This window comes from Chelonia mydas, chromosome 1 (assembly GCF_015237465.2).
Source record: "Chelonia mydas isolate rCheMyd1 chromosome 1, rCheMyd1.pri.v2, whole genome shotgun sequence".
Taxonomy (NCBI): domain Eukaryota; kingdom Metazoa; phylum Chordata; order Testudines; family Cheloniidae; genus Chelonia; species Chelonia mydas.
The window spans coordinates 320,007,399-320,028,989 of record NC_057849.1 but is presented as its reverse complement, the minus strand read 5'-3'; the positions used below and the strand labels follow the sequence as shown (position 1 = coordinate 320,028,989).

At 43.2% G+C, this 21,591-nt stretch overlaps 1 protein-coding gene across 2 annotated transcripts in view; it reads right to left on the bottom strand.

Moving 5' to 3' along the window:
• COG5 (component of oligomeric golgi complex 5) overlaps window positions 1–21,591 on the bottom strand; it is a 309,622-nt gene that overhangs the window by 286,736 nt on the left and 1,295 nt on the right. For both annotated transcript variants that reach the window (XM_037889131.2, XM_043551539.1), the window contains exons 2-3: window positions 21,164–21,303; window positions 19,075–19,132 (exon numbers count right to left, since the gene is read on the bottom strand). In XM_037889131.2, coding sequence (XP_037745059.1) covers window positions 19,075–19,132; window positions 21,164–21,303 — 198 coding nt within the window. The remainder of the gene's footprint in view (window positions 1–19,074; window positions 19,133–21,163; window positions 21,304–21,591) is intronic.

The window sequence follows — 21,591 nt, the reverse complement described above, 5'->3', positions numbered from 1 at the left end:
CTGGCTTGGGCCAGGGTATCTAAAAGACCCCTTAAAATCTCTGGGATGCAGACTGTCATCAACAACTACACTCTTCTAGAACAACTGAACTCTACAATTAGGGCAAAGTTTGTCTGTGTAGGAGATAGAACTTTCTCTGGGGCCAGTCCGAGACCATGGAATGAACTCCTCCAGAAACTAAAGAGGATCACAAACCTCACCAACTTCTGCTCTAAGTGCAAGGTGCATTTCTTTGACCTTGCCTTCTCTAATACATAGCAAAAACCACCTTCCAGAACAAGACAGTCCACTGTATACGTTTCTTCCCCCTCGGGAGAGGATGAGAGCACAAACAACACGTTACAGAAGTGTAGTCACATTGCTTAATACACTACTGGAAGGTGCTCTGATACTACAGTGATAAGTGCGGTACTAGAATCTATATAGAATATGGTGCTATTCAATGTGAGTAAAGATATCTCCATCTGAACCTTGCTGAAAACCACATCCTAAATCCTTCTAGACATGAAACCATAAAGGGCAAAATAAGCTTATTGATGCTTTAAAGTAACAACAGCTTCAAAGCATCTACAGCATTTGCTCAAGAAACTTCCTGAAAAAGCACAAGATCAAATCCGCACAGACACACCCCTGGAACCCCGACCTGGGATATTCTATCTACTACCCAAGATCCATAAACCTGGAAATCCTGGGCGCCCCATCATCTCAGGCATTGGCACCCTGACAGCAGGATTGTCCGGCTATGTAGACTCACTCCTCAGGCCCTACGCTACCAGCACTCCCAGCTACCTTCAAGACACCACTGACTTCCTGAGGAAACTACAATCCATTGGTGATCTTCCTGATAACACCATCCTAGCCACTATGGATGCAGAAGCCCTCTACACCAACATTCCACACAAAGATGGACTACAAGCCATCAAGAACACTATCCCCGATAATGTCACGGCTAACCTGGTGGCTGAACTTTGTGACTTTGTCCTTACCCATAACTATTTTACATTTGGGGACAATGTATACCTTCAGATCAGCGGCACTGCTATGGGTACCCGCATGGCCCCACAGTATGCCAACATTTTTATGGCTGATTTAGAACAACGCTTCCTCAGCTCTCGTCCCCTAACGCCCCTACTTTACTTGCGCTATATTGATGACATCTTCATCATCTGGACCCATGGAAAAGAAGCCCTTGAGGAATTCCACCATGATTTCAACAATTTCCATCCCACCATCAACCTCAGCCTGGTCCAGTCCACACAAGAGATCCACTTCCTGGACACTACAGTGCTAATAAGCGATGGTCACATCAACACCACCCTATACCGGAAACCTACTGACCGCTATTCCTACCTACATGCCTCCAGCTTTCACCCTGACCACACCACACGATCCATCGTCTACAGCCAAGCTCTGCGATACAACCGCATTTGCTCCAACCCCTCAGACAGAGACAAACACCTACAAGATCTCTATCAAGCATTCTTACAACTACAATACCCACCTGCGGAAGTGAAGAAACAGATTGATAGAGCCAGAAGAGTTCCCAGAAGTCACCTACTACAGGACAGGCCTAACAAAGAAAATAACAGAACGCCACTAGCCGTCACCTTCAGCCCCCAACTAAAACCCCTCCAACGCATTATTAAGGATCTACAACCTATCCTGAAGGATGACCCAACACTCTCACAAATCCTGGGAGAAAGGCCAGTCCTTGCCTACAGACAGCCCCCCAACCTGAAGCAAATACTCACCAACAACCACATACCACACAACAGAACCACTAGCCCAGGAACCTATCCTTGCAACAAAGCCCGTTGCCAACTGTGCCCACATATCTATTCAGGGGACACCATCACAGGGCCTAACAACATCAGCCACACTATCAGAGGCTCGTTCACCTGCACATCCACCAATGTGATATATGCCATCATGTGCCAGCAATGCCCCTCTGCCATGTACATTGGTCAAACTGGACAGTCTCTACGTAAAAGAATAAATGGACACAAATCAGATGTCAAGAATTATAACATTCATAAACCAGTCGGAGAACACTTCAATCTCTCTGGTCACGCAATCACAGACATGAGGGTCGCTATCTTAAAGCAAAAAAACTTCAAATCCAGACTCCAGCGAGAAACTGTTGAATTGGAATTCATTTGCAAATTGGATACTATTAATTTGGGCTTGAATAGAGACTGGGAGTGGCTAAGTCATTATGCAAGGTAGCCTGTCTCCCCTTGTTTTTTTCCTGCAAAACCCCCCCCAAGACGTTCTGGTTAAACTTGGATTATTGCTGTGCACATTGTAAGATGAGCTGTTGCCAGCAGGAGAATGAGTTTGTGTGTGTGGTTTTTGGAGGGGGGGGTGAGAAAACCTGGATTAGTGCTGGAGGTGACCCACCTTGATTATCATGCGCATTATAAAGAGGGGTTTCAAAGGGGGATGGGCTGTTGCCAGCAGGAGAGTGAGTTTGTATGTGTGGGGGGGGGGGCGGGGGGAAGGGTGAGAAAACCTGGATTTGTGCTGGAAATGGCTCCACTTGATGATCACTTTAGATAAGCTGTTGCCAGCGGGGGAGTGGGGTGGGAGGAAGTTTTGTTTCATGGTCTCTGTGTGTATATAATGTCTTCTGTAGTTTCCACGATATGCTATGCATCCGATGAAGTGAGCTGTAGCTCACGAAAGCTCATGCTCAAATAAACTGGTTAGTCTCTAAGGTGCCACAAGTACTCCTTTTCTTTTTACGAATACAGACTAACACGGCTGTTACTCTAAAAAAAGAATTCATACCCACTAGCACCGTGACTCAACATATTTTCAGTTCTGAACAAAATCAGCATTTATAGTCTGCTGCACTCCAAGAACACAGTTTGATGCCCAGCACGGCTCTTCAGATAACACAGTTTCAACACAACTGTGGGAGACCGGGTTTTTGAACTTGTCATGCTTAGCATACAGATTTGCCATGTAACCAATGTGCATGTTTGAGCAATTGTAAGAGACAAGACACATACAAAGGCAGAACTCACTTGGCATTGGCAAGACTACAGACAACCTACAAAAATCATTAATTCAGAGAAGCCAATGTATAAGAGGAACTGAAAATCCAATCAAACAAGAACAAAGAATTGAAACATATAAATGCCCATGTTCAGGCCGCTTTAGTTAAGAGTAAGTCAACAATACCACTACAAGCTCCTTTTAAGTTGGCTACAGAAATTACCAGAAAAAGTCCACACAGGGATATATCTTTCCTAACATGTTAGATAGCCATTTTAGCTGTTTCTTTTAAGAGGACAAAATAAAAAATTATTGTTTGCTAAAGTGTAGTTTATACCCTCTTCAAAACAAGAAAAGATTATAGAATCATTTAGCAGCAGGACAACATTAATCCTCAGTATTTTTTTTGTAATATATTTTTGGAGTGTCAGGGAGGATATAAAGGAATAATTCAATATGAGGTTTTACAACAACCCCACTCTGTACATTTAGCATACTTTGTTTATATTGGGGGGGGTGGGGGGGGGAGAAGAAATGCTTTAACAATTGTACAAGAACTGATTGTATTACAAAAATTCCTTTTAGCAAGTAAAACCACATTCAAATTTTATATCACTTTCCCCTTCCCCTATTCATGAAGGGAACAGGTATGCTGTAGTGCAAACTTCCCTCATAATGCTCTGTCAAACCCCAACTTGAACACACGATTAGGGTATTTCACTCTCTTTGTATTCCATGTTAAAACTGCTAACAAGACTGCCAAGCACTAACAGTCATTTTTGTGATGTAGACACCTGTCCACTTAAAACTTGACATGTCTGCAACCTATGCTTGGAGGACTATGAAATCTATTTTGATCATTTTAAGCACACTCACCCATTCTAGATTGTTAGGGGGCTTATTCCTTCACCCACCTACTTCCCTGGTCCTTCTCGCATGAACAGAGAGCAACAATACCCGAAGTCCAAAGGTGCAAACAATTCGATGTTTATTGGGGTGAACTTCCAGCAAGCATGATTCCAGTTTCCTTCCCTAGTGTCCTCCTTCCCAGCTCTGACACCACAGAGCCTTACACCTGTGTCCCTGTTCCCATTCCTGCCCTTAGCTAAACATTATTCCAATTTCCTTACTCCCATTCCCTGTTCCCATTTCCCCCTTTAGCAAAACATGGTTCCAATTTCCTTACCCCCATTCCCATCTCCCCCACCCACACGCCCATTCCCTCCCACCCACGCCCACTCACTTCCTCCTTGACTACAGATTATATAGTAAAACTTGAGTTCTGCTTAGCTATACTTTAACCAATCATTTTCCTGAAATTTAACTAACCAATCCTAATATATTATAACATGATTATGTAACCAATTATATCCCACCACCTTAATTAGTTTACACCCAGCAAAATTAATTATACAGCAGACAGGAACAATCACAGAACCAAACAGAGATTATACAGACAAACAATAGCAAAGTGGGAACTATAATGACAAAACAATACAGAAGTGAGGATTTCACATCCCAGTATTGATAAGTGAGTTCTTGCCAGACAGGATGCTGTTTCCTTTTACATTTTCTAGGCACTTCCCTTTCTCTGGAGGTGATAGGCATTATCAGGACAGGATTGTATTCCTAACAGCCCAATAGCACCTTCTTTCAATGTGACTAGTTTGGAATGTGAGGATGTGACCGGTCGCTTCCTAGCTTATAGCTGCCTCTGCTGCTTAGCCAAAGGCCTTAGCCTAAGAACAGGGCCTCAGACTGTCACAGTAAGAGAAGGGCCTTACACCAGCAGACAGTGATTTTGATTCTCTCTTTTATACCTCTAGAACTAGCCAAGTGATAAGAATACACCTAAGTTCTTAAAGTACAGGCCTTTGCAGACAGGCCTGAATATCTATATCCTAACACAGATGTCTCACAAAAAAGTAAGAACATTGTACACTTTGGGGGCAGGCACAAACTAGAATTGAAGACAAGTGATCATCAAACAGATATGGTTGGGGGGAAGGAAGGAAACAGAGGGACAACGATAATGAGAGAGTGCAGCTACTCTATAAGATATGTACATATCTTGATGGTACAGTTCCATGAGTGTGCACATGACAGAACTATTTTCCCCTTCACTTCTCAGGCATAAATTTTTTTTTTTTATTTCTTTTTAGGAGAAATCTAAATGTGGCTAGCCAGGTCATTAGATTAAACAGGTTTAAAACATGAATTCCACGCATAAGCAGTGGCACAGAAGACATACTTATGAGAGACAGATACAAAAGGGGTACTCAAGCTGGCATCATTGGTGGAACAGAGTTGGCAAGGAACTGAATGAGGGGGACATGAAAGTCCAAGATGTAAAGTTGACAGCATTTGCTCACCATGAGCAAATAGATTTTTTTAAGCTCTGATTTAAACACAGACAGAAATGCCCAGGTAAATGCAAACTGTCACCCCAAACATTTGGGCACAAGAAAGAGTGCCACCTCAATGTTCATTTGTTTTCTGATTTAATATTAAAGGTGTTGAATGTTTCTCAAACAATTTGGCATATTCAGTCCAGTGATCAGCAGGACTTTTTTTCCGAGAAAATGCATGTCGCTATTCTTTTGCCCTAGTAACGTATACATGTCGGAGTCCAACCCTTCATGCAATATAGATACAATAACCATGTATTATCCTGGTTAGGCTAAGTCGAGGTGGACACAGTTTAAGATGGGCATGGCAACACGCAAGATGCCAATGTATGTGAAGTTTCAGAAGTCCCTTCCTACCAGGGATCCAGACCAAAATAAGAAGCCCAGGGAACCTGACCAACCTGGACCGTAAAGGGTTAAAATAGTTGTAAAAAGATACTCAACACATGGCACAAAGGAGCGGAGAATCATTTCAATGCCCGGCATTTTGACCTAAATATACGTCAGTAAGTTTGGGCATCATAAACCTTAAATGTGACAACCAAAAAGCTTCTACTGAAATATTATACATTCTTCATCACTGCTTTGTTCTCCAGCACAAATGCTGCTGTGTACAATTTTAGGAATCAAAATTCTATCAGCTAAAGCTTTAGATACAAGCACTTCCGCCAGGGAAAGCTTAAGTGTGAGTGGGTTTGAGCAGGAAAAATTTGTATCAGTGTTTTAAATACCAAAACTAAGGCTGTCAATTAATCGCCGTTAACTCAAGCGATTAACTCAAAACAAATTAACTCGATTAAAAAAGTTAATTGCGATTATTCACAGTTTTAATCTGAGTGTTAAACAATAGTGGAATACCAATTTAAATTATAAATATTTTTTAATGTTTTTCTACATTTTCAAAATGTATTAATCTCAATTACAACGGGCATAGTGCTCACTTCATATTTTTTATTACAAATATTTTCACTGTAAAAAACAAAAGAAACTATGCTTGATCTTAGCCATCCCGCAGGGGTTGGAGCCACTGAGAGGGCTGAGGACTCAGACTTCGACAGGAACAGCTGTGGTTGCAGGGAGAACGGGATATTAGATGGGGTGGGATCTGAGTTACCCAGGAAAGAATTTTCTATAGTAAAGAAGGCCATGAGGGTTCTGGTGTACAAGACGGGTGAGCGAGATGACCCCAGCAACTGGAGGCCCACCTCCCTCTGCTCCACGATGTACAAGCTCTATGCCAGCTGCCTGGCATCAAGGATCACGGAGTGGTCGGTGTGCGGGGGGGCCATCAGCTCCACCCAGAAAGGCTTCATGTCCTGCGAGGGCTGCTATGAGCACAACTTTGTCCTCCAAACCATCATCGAAACGGCCAGAAGGGCACGGGGGCAGTGTACGGTAGCATGGCTCGACCTGGCCAACGCCTTTGGGTCCATGCCCCACCACCACATCTTTGCCACGCTTCAGGAGTTTGGGATGCCAGAGAACTTCCTCCGTGTGATCCAAGAGATGTACGAGGGGTGCAGCACCACCATTCGCTCGGTCGAAGGGGAGACCGCCGAGATCCCGACCCGGAGTGGAGTTAAGCAGGGCTGTCCCTTCAGCCCCATCATCTTTAACCTCGTCATGGAGCCGTTGTTGCGAGCGATCTCCAAGGGCGCAGACGGCTTCAACCTCCACGGTGAGAGGGTGAGCGTCCTGGCTTACGCGGATGACCTGGTCCTGACCGCAGACGACCCAGACAACCTCCAGCGTATGCTAGATGTCACCAGTCGAGTTGCCGATTGGATGGGGCTCCGCTTCAATGCAAAGAAGTGCGCATCCCTCCACATAGATGGCAGCAAAAGGGACTCGGTACAGGCGACAGAATTCCAGATCCAGGGCAGGCCCGTCATCCCCCTGGCAGAGGGGCAGGCCTACCGACACCTCGGCACACCAACGGGTTTCCGTGTCCGACAGACACCTGAGGACACCATCCAAGAGATCTTACAGGATGCCGCCAAGATCGACACCTCACTGCTAGCACCGTGGCAAAAGATAAACGCCCTGAACACCTTCCTGATCCCCCGCATCTTGTTCGTCCTAAGGGGATCCGCCGTGGCAAAGGTACCCCTCAACAAGGCAGACAAGATCATCTGGCAGCTGGTGAAGAAGTGGTTATTCCTTCCCCAGAGAGCCAGCAACGAGCTGGTCTATATCACCCACAGGCATGGCGGTGCCAATGTCCCCCGCATGGGTGACCTGTGTGACATCGCGGTGATCACCCACGCCTTCCGCCTGCTGACGTGTCCCGACGCCATGGTAAGGAGCATCGCAGCGAAAGCCCTCCATGACACAACACAAAAGCGGATCGGTAGAGTCCCCTCCGACCAAGACACCGCCAGCTTCCTGAGCGGTTCCCTGGATGGCGAATTTGGCCGAGACGGGGGCGACATCGCTTCACTGTGGTCCCGCGCCCGCAATGCCACGCGCTGCCTGGGGAAGCACATTGGCTGCCGCTGGGAGTGGTGCGAGGAGCGCCAGGAGCTGGGAGTCCTGGTGCCGCAGATCAGGTCTGAGGGCAACACCATCGTCACCCCGAGCGCCAGGGGCCTGCTGGAGAGGACCCTGAAGGCAGCCATCCACTCGCTGTACATAGAAGCCCTGAAGCATAAGCCGGACCAGGGAAAAGCCTTCGAACTGACCAGCAAGTGGGACGCCAGCAACCACTTCCTCGCCGGGGGCGGCTTCACCTGCTTCGCCGACTGGCGGTTCATCCACCGCGCCCGGCTCAACTGCGTCCCGCTCAATGGAGCCGTCCGCCACGGGAACCGAGACAAGCATTGCAGGAAGTGCGACTACTCCAACAAGACCCTGCCCCACGTCCTGTGCAGCTGCAAGCCCCACTCCAGAGCCTGGCAGCTGAGCCACAACGCCATCCAGAACCGCCTGGTGAAAGCCATTGCACCGCGCCTGGGGGAGGTCGCCGTGAACTGCGCCATCCCCAGTACCGACAGCCCGCTGCGACCCGACGTGGTCGTCACCGACGAGGCCCAGAAAAAGATCATCCTCGTCGACATCACGGTCCCCTTCGAGAACAGGACCCCGGCCTTCTGAGAAGCCCGAGCTTGGAAACTGGAAAAATACGCCCCTCTGGCCGACACCCTGAGAGCGAAGGGCTACGAGGTGCAGCTGGACGCCCTGATCGTCAGAGCCCTGGGTGCTTGAGACCCCTGCAACGAGCGTGTGCTGCGGACCTGCGGGATCGGTAGATGCTACGCACGGCTCATGCGGCGCCTCATGGTCTCGGACACCATCTGATGGTCCAGGGACATCTACATCGAGCACATCACCGGCCACCGACAGTACCAGGAGGAGTGAGCCGGTACGACATTGTGCACCCACTGTGGGAAAGAGACTGAGAGGCTTTCCCCATCGGACCGTATGAACTGGAACCATAAACCCACTGAACATTAAACCCCACCAAATGAGGGTAGATCCATCCCCATCATCGTATCCACTCACTATACTCTGCATACTGAACATAGCAGTTGTGTGGATAACTTACCCCATATCTCCATGTCTGTACTCTGACCGGTTAAACTTCTACCCCCAGTCGGGGAGATTGCAGATTATTATGTAATCCTTACTCCACCAGCTCCTAAATCGAATTTTACACCCCTTGATAATCTGTACCTTATCCCCTGACAACCACAAACTTCTATGCTTGAACTCTGTACCGTTTCTTATTTCAACGTTATCTTAATAAAATTATTAAATCTGGCTGGTGAATCTTGCCCATATGCTCAGGGTTTAGCTGATCGCCATATTTGGGGTCGGGAAGGAATTTTCCTCCAGGGCAGATTGGAAGAGGCCCTGGAGGTTTTTCGCCTTCCTCTGTAGCATGGGGCACTGGTCACTTGCTGGAGGATTCTCTACTCCTTGAAGTCTTTAAACCACGATTTGACGACTTCAATAGCTCAGACATAGGTGAGACGTTTTTCGCAGGATTGGTGGGTGAGATTCTGTGGCCTGCGTTGTGCAGGAGGTCAGACTAGATGATCATAATGGTCCCTTCTGACCTAAATATCTATGAATCTATGTATCCTCCAGCTCAGACTTTGGCACATAAGTCTTATCTGCAAAAGTCTTTTCATTGTATGCAGGGTAACGCATACAAATCTTTATGCTCTGAAAATAAGTTAGCACATACAGTTTTATATACACACAACTTTATGAAGTAGAATAACTGATTCACATTAAGACTTACTGAATAAATAAGGTCCAGATTTATTCATACAATGCTGCAGTGGTCTGACTAGTTTGTAAGTTTGCAGGATAAAGTCAGAATTGCTTAACTTTGTTTCATACACATTAACAACAGCTGAAAAAGTTCTTCTTTACCTCAGCTAACAAGGACCTGTGCTTCTGAACCAGGAAGATGCAAACTCTAATGCCCCATCTTTCAACAAAGCCTGAGTGACCACATCATGCCATGTACCGACTCCCGTGAAGTCTTGCACAGCCAGATTTGTTACAATACCTTTATGCAAGACATTAACAAAAAGGTTCTCCATCCTCCCACCAACTTCTTCAGCTAAAATGAAGAACTGAAACCCCACACTTGTACTCATGTCAGGAACTTAATCCAACGCGCTCCAAAGTTGCATATACACTCATTGGGCTAAGTGCAAGCCAGAACCCAAAACTAAGTTTTGCCTGGGGAAAGGAGTGGCAGTTTGTGGAGAGTAGAAGATTAGGACCCTTGGGGGGAAAAGGGTTATATGCAGAAGTCCATGTGGTACCCTGTAACCTCAGCAGGAGCCAGTAAGCCTTTCAACACAATGCTTACTCATTTTACCCTAGGTGAAGAATTATTTTTACCCCAGAAACAACTTTATACATTGAAATGTGGTATTAACTTATAAAAACTACATATCAAGATTACAATTAAACAAACCTAAGCACCAGGTATAAAAAAAAAAAGTTAAAGAGATAAAGATGTAGGCCAAGATTTTTCAAAATGGGAGCCTAAAGTTAGGATTCTAAGACCAGCTCTAGGCACCTGTACAATTTCAAGAGTGCTGAGCCATCAACAACATCCACTGACCTCAAATTTACTAGCTAAAGATTATCTAGATCAGGGGTGGGCAAACTTTTTGGCCCGAGGGCCACATCTGGGAATAGAAATTGTATGGCAGGCCATGAATGCTCACAAAATTGGGGTTGGGGTACAGGAGGGGGTGAGGGCTCTGGTTGGGGGTGTGGGCTCTGGGGTGGGGCCAGAAATGAGGAGTTCAGGGTAAGGGAGGGGGCTCCAGGCTGGGGCCGGGGGAGGGGAGTGAGGGCTCAGGCTGGGGGTGCGGATTCTGGGGTGGGGCTAGGGATGAGAGGTTTGGGGTGCAGGAGGGTGCTCCGGGCTAGGATCGAGGGGTTCGGAGGGCAGGAAGGAGATCAAAGCCAGGGCCGGGGTTTGGGGCGTGGCAGATGAGGGCTTCAGCAGAACCAAAACTCTGCAGAATCGACAAAGAAAGATAATGCAGGTCCCTTGCAGTTCCTCCAATACGGTGGCAGAGATGGGGATGTTCGTGAATTCCTAGGCCTCCTGCTGAGCTCACAAGTTCCACAAAAACCACAGCTCTGTAGCACCTTATTAGCCCAATAGTTTTTTTTATTATTATTATTTTAAAGCCAAAGCAAAACAAAGAAGTTCAGACACAAACTACCAACTTAAGGTTTTTACTTAACATTTCTCTTTACATTGCGGTACAAAAAAAAAAAATCTGTCAGAGTGAACTGAAAAGGATGCAGAGAAATATGCAAGTACTCCCAATTCAAACTACTTAACTGTATAAACACAAAATACAATATTACACACTCCAACAAACAACCTTAAATCTGCCCCAGACAGACAGCCACCCTCCATTCACAGGCATATTCTTATTGTTCACATATACTAAATCTTCACACATTTTTTAGTCTTTGTTTACAAATGAATCCTCATACATTGTATAAACATGTCAACTCTTCTCTCCTTCATAAATTGAGACGTTCTAAATGGATTTATTACAGGCCTTTGAACATCCCAGTTATCATTTATTACAGTAGAGCAACAGTTCTGCTATAGTTAAGATCAGCTTTCTGTTTAAAGCTCGACTGTTCTAAGTGGACTAAAATCCATATGCTTAATCGGATTGCCTTGAAATGTGGTGTGCCTTAAGGGGGCAAAGGATACTGTGAGGACCCAAATTTGGGGCCATTTGAGCCCCAAGATGCAAACCCCGTCAATACCAGCTTTTCCTGAAACGTTACACACTCTGACTTTTTTTGCTCACAAACAGAGATCAAACTAGGGCTCAGATCATCATCTGAAATACTCCGTGGTTACCACAATAGAGTGCACGGCAGTCATCAACCCTTTGGAGGAAATCAAACTAAATAGTATTTGAAAATGAGTTTCTTCTTTAGTTCATCATCATCACTTGTTGCTTCAAAGCCACAGCCAATGACCCAGAGTTGTCACTTATCTTGAATAGCTGCTCAGGAGTATGTGATGTTGACAGGGGGCACTGCATCAGGCTGTGTTCAAGTGTTTGCCTAGATTCTCCACACTCACATTTGGGGTCATTCCTCAGCTTCCTCTTGGTCATAATCACTAGTATTTGCTTTCTCAGCTCTCGCTCAAATTAGAGTACACCAGTGTTTTCCTTCAAGGTGAGTACTTGAGTTATTCTAAACTAAACTAAACTAACCAGGTTCTCCAAGATCATTGGCATTTTCCACCATTTTGTTACTCAGTAGCCTTCCATACTGATATTCTCCTGTTAGACACACTAAGGTTTACACGCCTAATAGATTACACGGAGCATGTGCAGAGAGGCCAACTATTTGGAAAACTACCTCTATATCATAGAAGATAGGTGGCTCTGAGGGTACATGACAGTCATCAAGTTCAAGCACTGAAAGTTCAAATGCAAATTCAGGGTAGATGTTAAACAACAGGCATTATGCTCCAATCTGCCTCTAACAAAGGGGGATTTTTATTTGGGGAAACAAACTGAGCATGGCAGAATACTGTATTCAGAAGGCACTGAAACAATTTGTTGTTGTAGTTTTAGAAAATAAACGACAAAAGCAAATGCTTGCTGGGAAGGAGGGTAGTAAGGGGTGGAAGTGTAGATGGGAATAGGAGGCGAGACTGTGGGGAGAGGGGAAGGATCACATGGAGAATAGGGCCAGGGTACCTGTCTGTCCCACATTTCCCTCCCGCGTGTGTGCATGCATCACTATTTGGGGGGCCCCAGTCAATCTACAAGGGTGTGACCTTTTGGGGCTTGAATAGGGACTGGGAGTGGTTGGCTCACTACAAAAGCAATTTTCCCTCTCTTAGTATTGACACCTCCTCATTAATTATTGGGTGTGGACTACATCCATTTTGACTAAATTGGCCTTCAACATTGGTTCTCCACTTGTAAGGTTCTCTTCATGTGCCAATATATATTTATGCCTGTATCTGTAATTTTCACTCCATGCATCTGAAGAAGTGGGTTTTTTTACCCAGGAAAGCTTATGCCCAAATAAATCTGTTAGTCTTTAAAATATCAACTGCAAGAGAATGTATCTCATTCAGATGAATGGACCACTTAACTCCTTTCTGAGCCTTTTATGCTGCCGAGAGGTAGGTGGATCCTCTCCACTCCTTCTGCCTTTAATTTCATACAAGATTATAATGGAGCACTGCCTCTGTTGTATGTAAGGTTGGGAAGCCCAGAAAATGAACAGCTCAGATACACATGACCACTTGTGTGTGGGTGAAGGCTGGCCAGAGTGAGTGGGGAGGGGCCTCAGTTGGAGGAGGGAGGAACTGGGTGGATGTGGGGCATGTTGGGGAAGCCTGGCTGAAGCAGGGCCAGCAGGAGTCCCAGCTGCGGGTAGGCAATGGGAGTGAGGAGTCCAGCTCAGTGTGCATCTCAGGCTAGATAACCAAGGTAACTTGTGGCCTTCCAGTAAGCTGCTGTCTGAGATGTGTGTATACAGGAGCATAGGGCAGGAGACTGCAAGGAGCAGCTTCTTACATGTTAATGGCTTCTACAGTGCCATCTAATGGCCTAACAGGATGGGAAAGGGAGAGGGATCTTGGAATGGTGGCGGTGGGGCTACATGTTGCAAAGAACGGTGGGGAAGGGAGTGGAGAAAGAAGACTGGTGTGTGTGTCTCTCTAACATAGTTAGAGTTACTTTAACAACCATGTAATAAAACTGTCAAGATTTTAGGACAAACCATGGATGAGATTTTTTCTCATGGGCACGTTAGCAACTACACAATGAAAACATTTCAAAGGGCAACCATTACCCCATTCTACTGTAACAAAATGTAGAAGGGTGGAAGGAAGGGGAAGGAGCACTTAAGGAATCACACTGCAACTCTGTCTCCTAGTGCAAAGACCACTGTCTAGGACTATTTCTAACTCTGCTACCAGTCTGCTGGGTGACCCTGGGAAAGTCACATCACCCCTCTGTGCCTCAGTTTCCCCATCTGTAAAATTGGAATAATGCTGTAACGTTCTTTGAAATCTATTGCTGAAAAGCACTATATAAAAGCTAGGTCTTCTGATTATTACCTAGCCTCAGTAGCACATTAACTAAGTCTAGGTAAGAACAATAACTGCCTAAAGGATTAATTCCTATCAACAAGCATTTTTCTTTCTGCTTAAAAAAAGGGAGGAAATTAAATTGCAAAAGATTTGTTAATGCAGAGTTAAGCAGTGATAGCCTGTGCCCCTTCAGAGTTCAGCAAAACTCAAGCTTCTGAAAACCAGAAAATACAGAATTAAGGTAAATGGTCACATAATCTTAATTCTCTCCTCTTAGAGTGATGCCCCAATACACCCATAACACAACTTCCAACTCTACCTTTTCACTGTAATGGACAGGTGCTACCTGCACCTGCCTTATGCTCAAACACTGAAAACTACACTTGGAAAAATTTTTACAACCCCATCATGCTTGCACATAGCGTCCCACCTAAATCTATACTTTCCCTATCCATCATTAAAGTCAGACTGCTCTCATATCCCACCTCAACACTTCCAATACCCATGGCAAGAAGACCCCAGTGCTCTGCCACTGACAGCCTACGCAATTCTGTACTGAAATGATGCAGACCGGAACCTCAAGGTACACATGCACCTGTCCTTTGATACACGTGTGGGGACTCGGACTCAGATCTCCCCATATCACAATCACAGCTCCCCCCAAACTGCTCCAACTTATTCCTCCATCATTCAGGACAGCTACACTTATCCCAGTGCATGCAGATAATTCCCAGTGGCCAATGCCAGTTCTGGGAAGACAGACAAAGTTGTGTGGGCATTTACTCTGAATTTGCTGGTTTACAGAGTTCAGCAAAATTCAAACTTCTGAAAGGGCACAAATGATCACTGGACAATCTTAACTCTGCAATAACAAAGGGTTTTTTTCCATTTAATATATAGAATAGAGGACATGTGATTCCCAACTCACATGAGGAAGATGAATATGGAATATATAGTGGAAAGTTGGTTAAAAAGGCAAGGTTTTCTGGCTTCTGCTGGAAGAATAGTAGCAGGGCAGTGCTACAGCGCTATTAAAATGATCCCACAATACCACTACTAATATAAAGTGGTTTCCTTACAATAGTAGAAAATTGGGATATAGGAGCTGGAAGGAAAAAAAAAAAAAATCTGTTCCATCCATGGAGTATAATACAAGAGATGTCGAGACCTCTGGTCACATTGGGCTAAGGAATCTGTGGATGCTCTCTGGGCCAGATTAGTTTGTAGCCCATACCAGAAACGCATGGGATGCAGAAAGGGTAAATGTTTTTTTAAGAGACTCCTGTTCTACAGGTGAGAATAGGGGGATAGTTAAGGTTGGCTTTTTGAATGATTAAGGAGATATTTCACTCTTATGCATTTAAAAGAGTCTGCAGGCTGTGAGGATATTTGAATATTTCCATAATCTCAGACTGTCTGATTCCCCAATACATACATGCTGATTTTCTTTGGTATCCATCCATTTTGAATGTTAAGTAACAACTTAAATTTAAGTATTTTTTACTCTGTGAATACTGTCAATGTGGAAGATAAATGATGTGCAGACCATGTCATCAATTTGGATGAAGGGCAGAGTTAAGGCTGTTTTGTGGAACTGTAACTTTATATTTCTAAACTTTCTAGTATTTGATAGAGTTATTTGTCTTTAGTGTAACTTTACCTTTGAATTTCCTGGCTCTCTCACCTTTTAAACAACATTAGTCTATTAAAGTTTTCTTCTTAAAAAGGTATTTGCAACCCTAACTCCACCTTACCTTTTTGTTCATGAATTCACTATCTTGTGGCAATAGAAAAAAAATACCACAGTGTTTTGTTGGTGTATTTGCTTGGAAGTTGTGAGGTGGCCACCTTAAGCCTTTCAGTTTTTGCATGGCGAAAATTTCTCTCTCCCCACTAGCTCAATCCAATCCACCCCATCAAACCATACCACTTGTCAAGCTGCACATTGTTTCCTAGGTTTTATGATCCATGTGCTCTGGAAGGTAGCAGAGCTAGGATACAAAGAAAAGTGTAGGGAAAAACAAACAAAAATTAAAAACAGAGCCATGGAGAGGTTCACAGTCTTGCCTAAATGAATTTCCATGGGATGTAATGTGATCCAGACTAGAGTATAGGGACTGACAGTCAAGATTCTACTCTGATACAGACTTGCTGTAACACCTTGGACAAATCATTCAACTTTTGTGGACAATGAGTTACTTCCCTACCTTATGGGGAGACCATTAGGCATAACTAATTTTTGCACAGCTCTAGGAGATCAGTGGACAAAAACCACAAGGCTTAATTATTAAGGCTACACAAGCTTAATTATTAAGGCTATACAGGGTGGAAGAGCGGAGAATAGAATTTAGAAGCTTCTGGCTTTTAGCCCTCTACTGAGTCCACTAGTCTATAGTGCCTCTATGCAGTGCCTTTCACCTATACCAGAGCTTATTAGGATATCCCCAGGGTATCTTTCAGGCTAGGCTTTCTTCATGTGATCCAAAGCAGCTATTGCAATTCATGGAGAGAAATTATATTGTTAAAGATTTTAATTCTATAATGAAATTTAGATGGCATCAGTTCTCATTAAGGCCAACTAAAATTAAACAAATTTGAAGTCCCTAGGCCAAGCCACTTTTCAGACTGACAAAGATTTTTTTAACTGTTTAAAATTGAAGTACTTTACTAACATCCCTCAAATATGTTGTATAATCCCAACCCCAACAAAGACCAAAAATCCCCAGCTTTTTTTTTTCTTTTTAATTAAAAAAGGTCTCTCTATAGATGGAGGAGCAAATTTAAGAAATTTCAGGTGGATTGACTGATAAAAGTTTTATTTCGTTTGGGGGGCGGGGGGAGGAGGTGAAATGTTAAAAAAAATAATAAAACCTTAACTTTGGGAATTTAAGGTTTGTACCTTTAAAAAAATGTAAAATCAGAATTTGCCCTCCACTCCCATTACCCAAGTATCAGGCCCCATTTTGGTGTCTTAATATCTACATCCTATGAATCTATACCTAAGGCACCCCTAACCATTCAGGTTAGAGACCCAAGTGGTAGCAATTCAGTGCCCAGGGAGCAGGAGGATGTGCAGCTTTGGGAATACTGACACGCAAAAACTAATGCACAGTTTCTCACTAAATGAACTGCTGGGGCTGGGGGGAGGGAATTAGAACCATCTTTATGAACACAATTCCAGCAACAGAGTCAAAGAGAGCAGCATACAGTACTATAAAGAAGGATGCAATTGCAATTTGTGGTTATAGTTTGTAAGATAGGAATTGAACTCAAAAGAAGGCAGATGAACCAGAGGTGAGACCACAGGACTGGAGTTGGGCAACCCAAACTCTGATGCCAGTTTTGAAACAGACACACTGTATGACTTGGACAAGTCATTTAACCTCTTCATATTTTATTTTCATTAGTTTCAAAATGTGGGTAACTTACCATGTATACTGAATAGGGATAGTTCAAGGCTGAATTAATGTTTAAATAACTTTGCCATCATAGAGCGAAGTCTCCAAGCAAGTTCCATAGTTAAGACTTCCCAATAAGGGTAGAGTGCCTTCAAAACCAAGCGTGGTTTTAGGGCATTTAAGTTCAACTGGGGACAAACTGCTACTGGGTGACAATGTGACTGTGGGATGTTTATCAACACTTGCCCATTTCAATCATTTGAATGTGGAGTACAAACCATCTTCCTAAGCATTCATTTGCCTGGCAATTTAGAAAACACTAGCATTTTAAGGGTTGACACTGCTGAGTTGAGGAGAAGTGTTTAGCAATTTTGATACACAAGTCTGACAACTCATTTTTCTTCTTTTTTGGCAGACACACTTCTCTGCTTGTCTGGCTGGCTGTAACAGTAACTTTTGAACAGCACATCAGTTTAATTCCAAAATTTCCAGGATTGTTCTAGGCATCAGAGGCCAGAGCCCTTTTGATTTTGCTGAAAATTAGAAAATCAGAAGAGGAAAAGGGGGGACACAAATCCCCTGGCATCTGGTTAGCACATTCATCAGTTTTAACCAGGTTATAACTGTTGAACTGGTTGAAAGCCTGTACTGAGAAAGTAGCTATCAATGGTTTGATGTCAAACTGTGAGGTCATATCTAGTGGGGTCCTGCAGGGATCCGTTCAGGGTCTTGTACCATTCAATATTTGCATTACATGTCTTGGATAAGGGAGTGGAGAGTACACTCATAAAATCGCAGATGCCACCAAGCAAGACTGTTAGCAAGACTGTAAGGGCTAATACAGTGGTTCTCCAACTTTTGTGCTGGTGACCCCTTTTATATAGGAAGCCTCTGAGTGAGACCCCCCCCTTCTAAATTAAATACACCTTTTTATATATTTATCACCATTATAAATACTGGAGGCAAAGCAGGGTTTGGGGTGGAGGCTGACAGCTCCTGACTCCCATGCAATATCCTGACCCCAAGATTGAGAACCCCTGGGCTAATGGGACCCAAAATGTAATCTTAAAGTAAGTGAGATTCTGAAACCTTATATCTATTTTGAAGAACCACATAACGACCAGTTTTTTATGCAGACATGACAGTTCCCAAATAAGGACTTTTTGATCAGCAACTGGTATTATACCAGACCCCAACCAGTGGAGTCAAAAATCTGTATTTAATTTTGCAGCCTCTTACAAAAAGGAAGTGATGCAATTAAGACCACAAAATAATTACTTTGGTTTTTATTGGTAGATTAAATGACATTAGAAACATGTTCCATCATTCACAAAGCTGTATTCATGGCAACATGTAGCTGTATGGTGTGTTAGTTGACAGACTGGAGACTACTATATGGAATTTTTAGAACAATGTGAGTTTTCAAGATACTTACAGAAACTTGATTGCATTATTTAAGTTGCTTAGAACATTCCTTCTATTAACAAATCTCTTTATAGTGTAATTACGTTAAAAAGTATTAACAAAATACTCTCCTTACAGCTCCATCTGCCGACATTAAAGAAAACTGCCATGTATTAATAAACTAAGACCTCTGTCCCGTAAGATTACTACTCAACAGTCTGATGCCACCTTAACTATGAAGCTATTAAGTGTCTCCATAATACTAAAAATTAACCAGCATAAAATGAATTTATACCTTCCAGAGATCCAATCCCAGTTGCCTGTGCCAATAAGTCCTCATGTCTTGCAACTACCTGAAAAATGAGACCACCAATCATTACTTGCAAGACTAATTCCAACAATACAAACTCAGATTTTCTTTAAGCATATATCCATGAGTGGGTTTAAAAGAGAACAGTGATTCGTAGGGTAGGAAGAATCCCTGAGTGATAAGCGATCTCTCTATTTTTCCCCCCTGCTTTACAGACAAACCCCTCTACCTTGTAAACTCATTTGTGTCCATAATAAGTTTTAAATCAGACGAGAATCTTCACAGTCAGCACCAAACTGATATATTTTATGCTTTAAGAACACAAATATTTTATTTTATTAACACAAACTTTTTATTTATTCAATTATTTTTTTCTGAATTAATGTTCAGCACCTGGTCTAGCCAGGCAGATTACAGCAGATGATGTTTAAGTTTACCCACCATCCAGTAATTAACCTTAGTCCTTGCCTTCTTCTCATATTTTGACTCATCTGGCATCCTGGGTTTAGAAAAATCCAGGATTTAGTTAAATATGTGATGTGGAAAAACATTTACAAGGGATAAATTGAGAAAAATTCAAGTTTCTTATACAGCTGGGACATGAACAAAACGTTTACACAAGTCTCTAGAAGAGAGAAGCTTCTAACCAGCCCACAGTGCCACAACACCCTGTAAAGTATTTCCAGTTAATTCTATCTTTAGGACAATCATCCTCTTAGATATGCACAATAGATCTGAAACTCTGCTGTTCTGCTCTCCTTACATGAATGTTCTTCTATTGGTGTCAAAGGATGTTCCACACAAGAAGGGAGATCTTTCATGCAGCTCTGAGAAAGTGTTTTCCTGTTCTATTACTTCTGCTAACAAATACTAATAGTAAGAAAATGTGATTCCTATGAGGAAAATCCCAGATTTACGGGTGTATTCTACACTTGATAGATATACATAGGGCCCTACCAAATTCATGGCCATGAAAAATGCATCACAAACTGTGATGCCTGATCTCTCCTTCCCCTCGATATCTGGCAATTGTAGTGGAGGGGCAGGACTGGCAACAACCAGCCAACGGCGCTACCCAGCTCTTAAGGCAGTGTAAGAGTGGCAATCCTGCAACCCCCCCACAACCTCTCTTTGGGTAGGGACCCCAACAGTTACAACACTGTGAAATTTCAGATGTAAACATCTGAAACCGTGAAACTGACTATTTTAAAAATCCTCTGACTGTGAAATTGACCAAAACAGACCTGATTTTAGTAGGGCCCTAGATATAGATGCACGAGTGTTGGGAATGGCACTGGTTATGCAAACAAAGAACTATACCCCTTAAATAGAAAGCTAAAATTATAAATGTATTACATTATTTACTAACTGCAACCATTACTGAATATTTCATATCATCCATTAGTACACAGTCTCTCTGTGTCGCTATTTTACACATGTTCCCCCTTCAAGAAGCTCAGAATCTTTCTGAAAGTACCAAATAATCACTATCAGTTACTTGATCACTCAATAATATAAATTTAGATTTGTCTTATGTTTGTAACAGGTAATTTTTTAAAAACCAGTTCCCAATGAAAATGTCAGAAAGCAGAAGAGAGAAGGAAGTGCATCAAACAAGCACTGTGGTTAACAATCTTGAAAGACACACACTAGGTATGACTAGAAAAGGAGTACTTGTGGCACCTTAGAGACTAACCAATTTATTTGAGCATGAGCTTTCGTGACTAGGTAGCCCGTTGAAAAGAGCCTCCTAGCCCAGGTTAACAGACTCAGGCTCATGCTAGTGCTCTAAAAACAGCTGTAGACAGTGCTTTGAAATTGCAGCTCAGACTCTGAAAACTAGGGAGGCAACTTCAAGTGCTGCCTACACAGCTATTTTTAGAGCACTAGTGCAAGCCCAAGACTGTGGACCTGGGCTGGGAGGCTCACTGCTGTGGACTGTGTAGGCATACCCTTAGTCACTAGTTGCTGAGAATGTGCGGTAACTTCAGGAGCATGCAAGACTGAAATACTGAACTTTTAAACTATGTTTGTACATGATTGCCCAGAAACAAATGACATATCTGGAACTTACTTGTAAATGTAGCTCTTTATCCAGTTGACTGATTCCTTGAGCAAGTTTTGCTAACTGTTCAGCGATCACAGCTTGATGAATAGATTGAGAAGTATAAGTCTTTACATCAAAGTCTTCTCTTAAAAAATCAGCGTAACATTCTGAAAAATATATTTTAAGCGGTTTATTTTTCATACCACAAAAGATACATACATATTTAAGGATGTAAAGAACTGCGGGTACACTAGACCTATACCCCATGTTATTAGCAAGTGTGGTCTGGTTTCTGCAATATAACTGGACATTGATTTAAGGAGCAACCTTTAGTAAAAATAGCTAATTTAAAGGAGACATGCTTGACCACATCATTTTTATTGCCCAGGTCCTGTTGCCTAAATCCAGAACTGGATAAAGCCAGCTTTTCAGGAATGCATTACACTAAAACTATA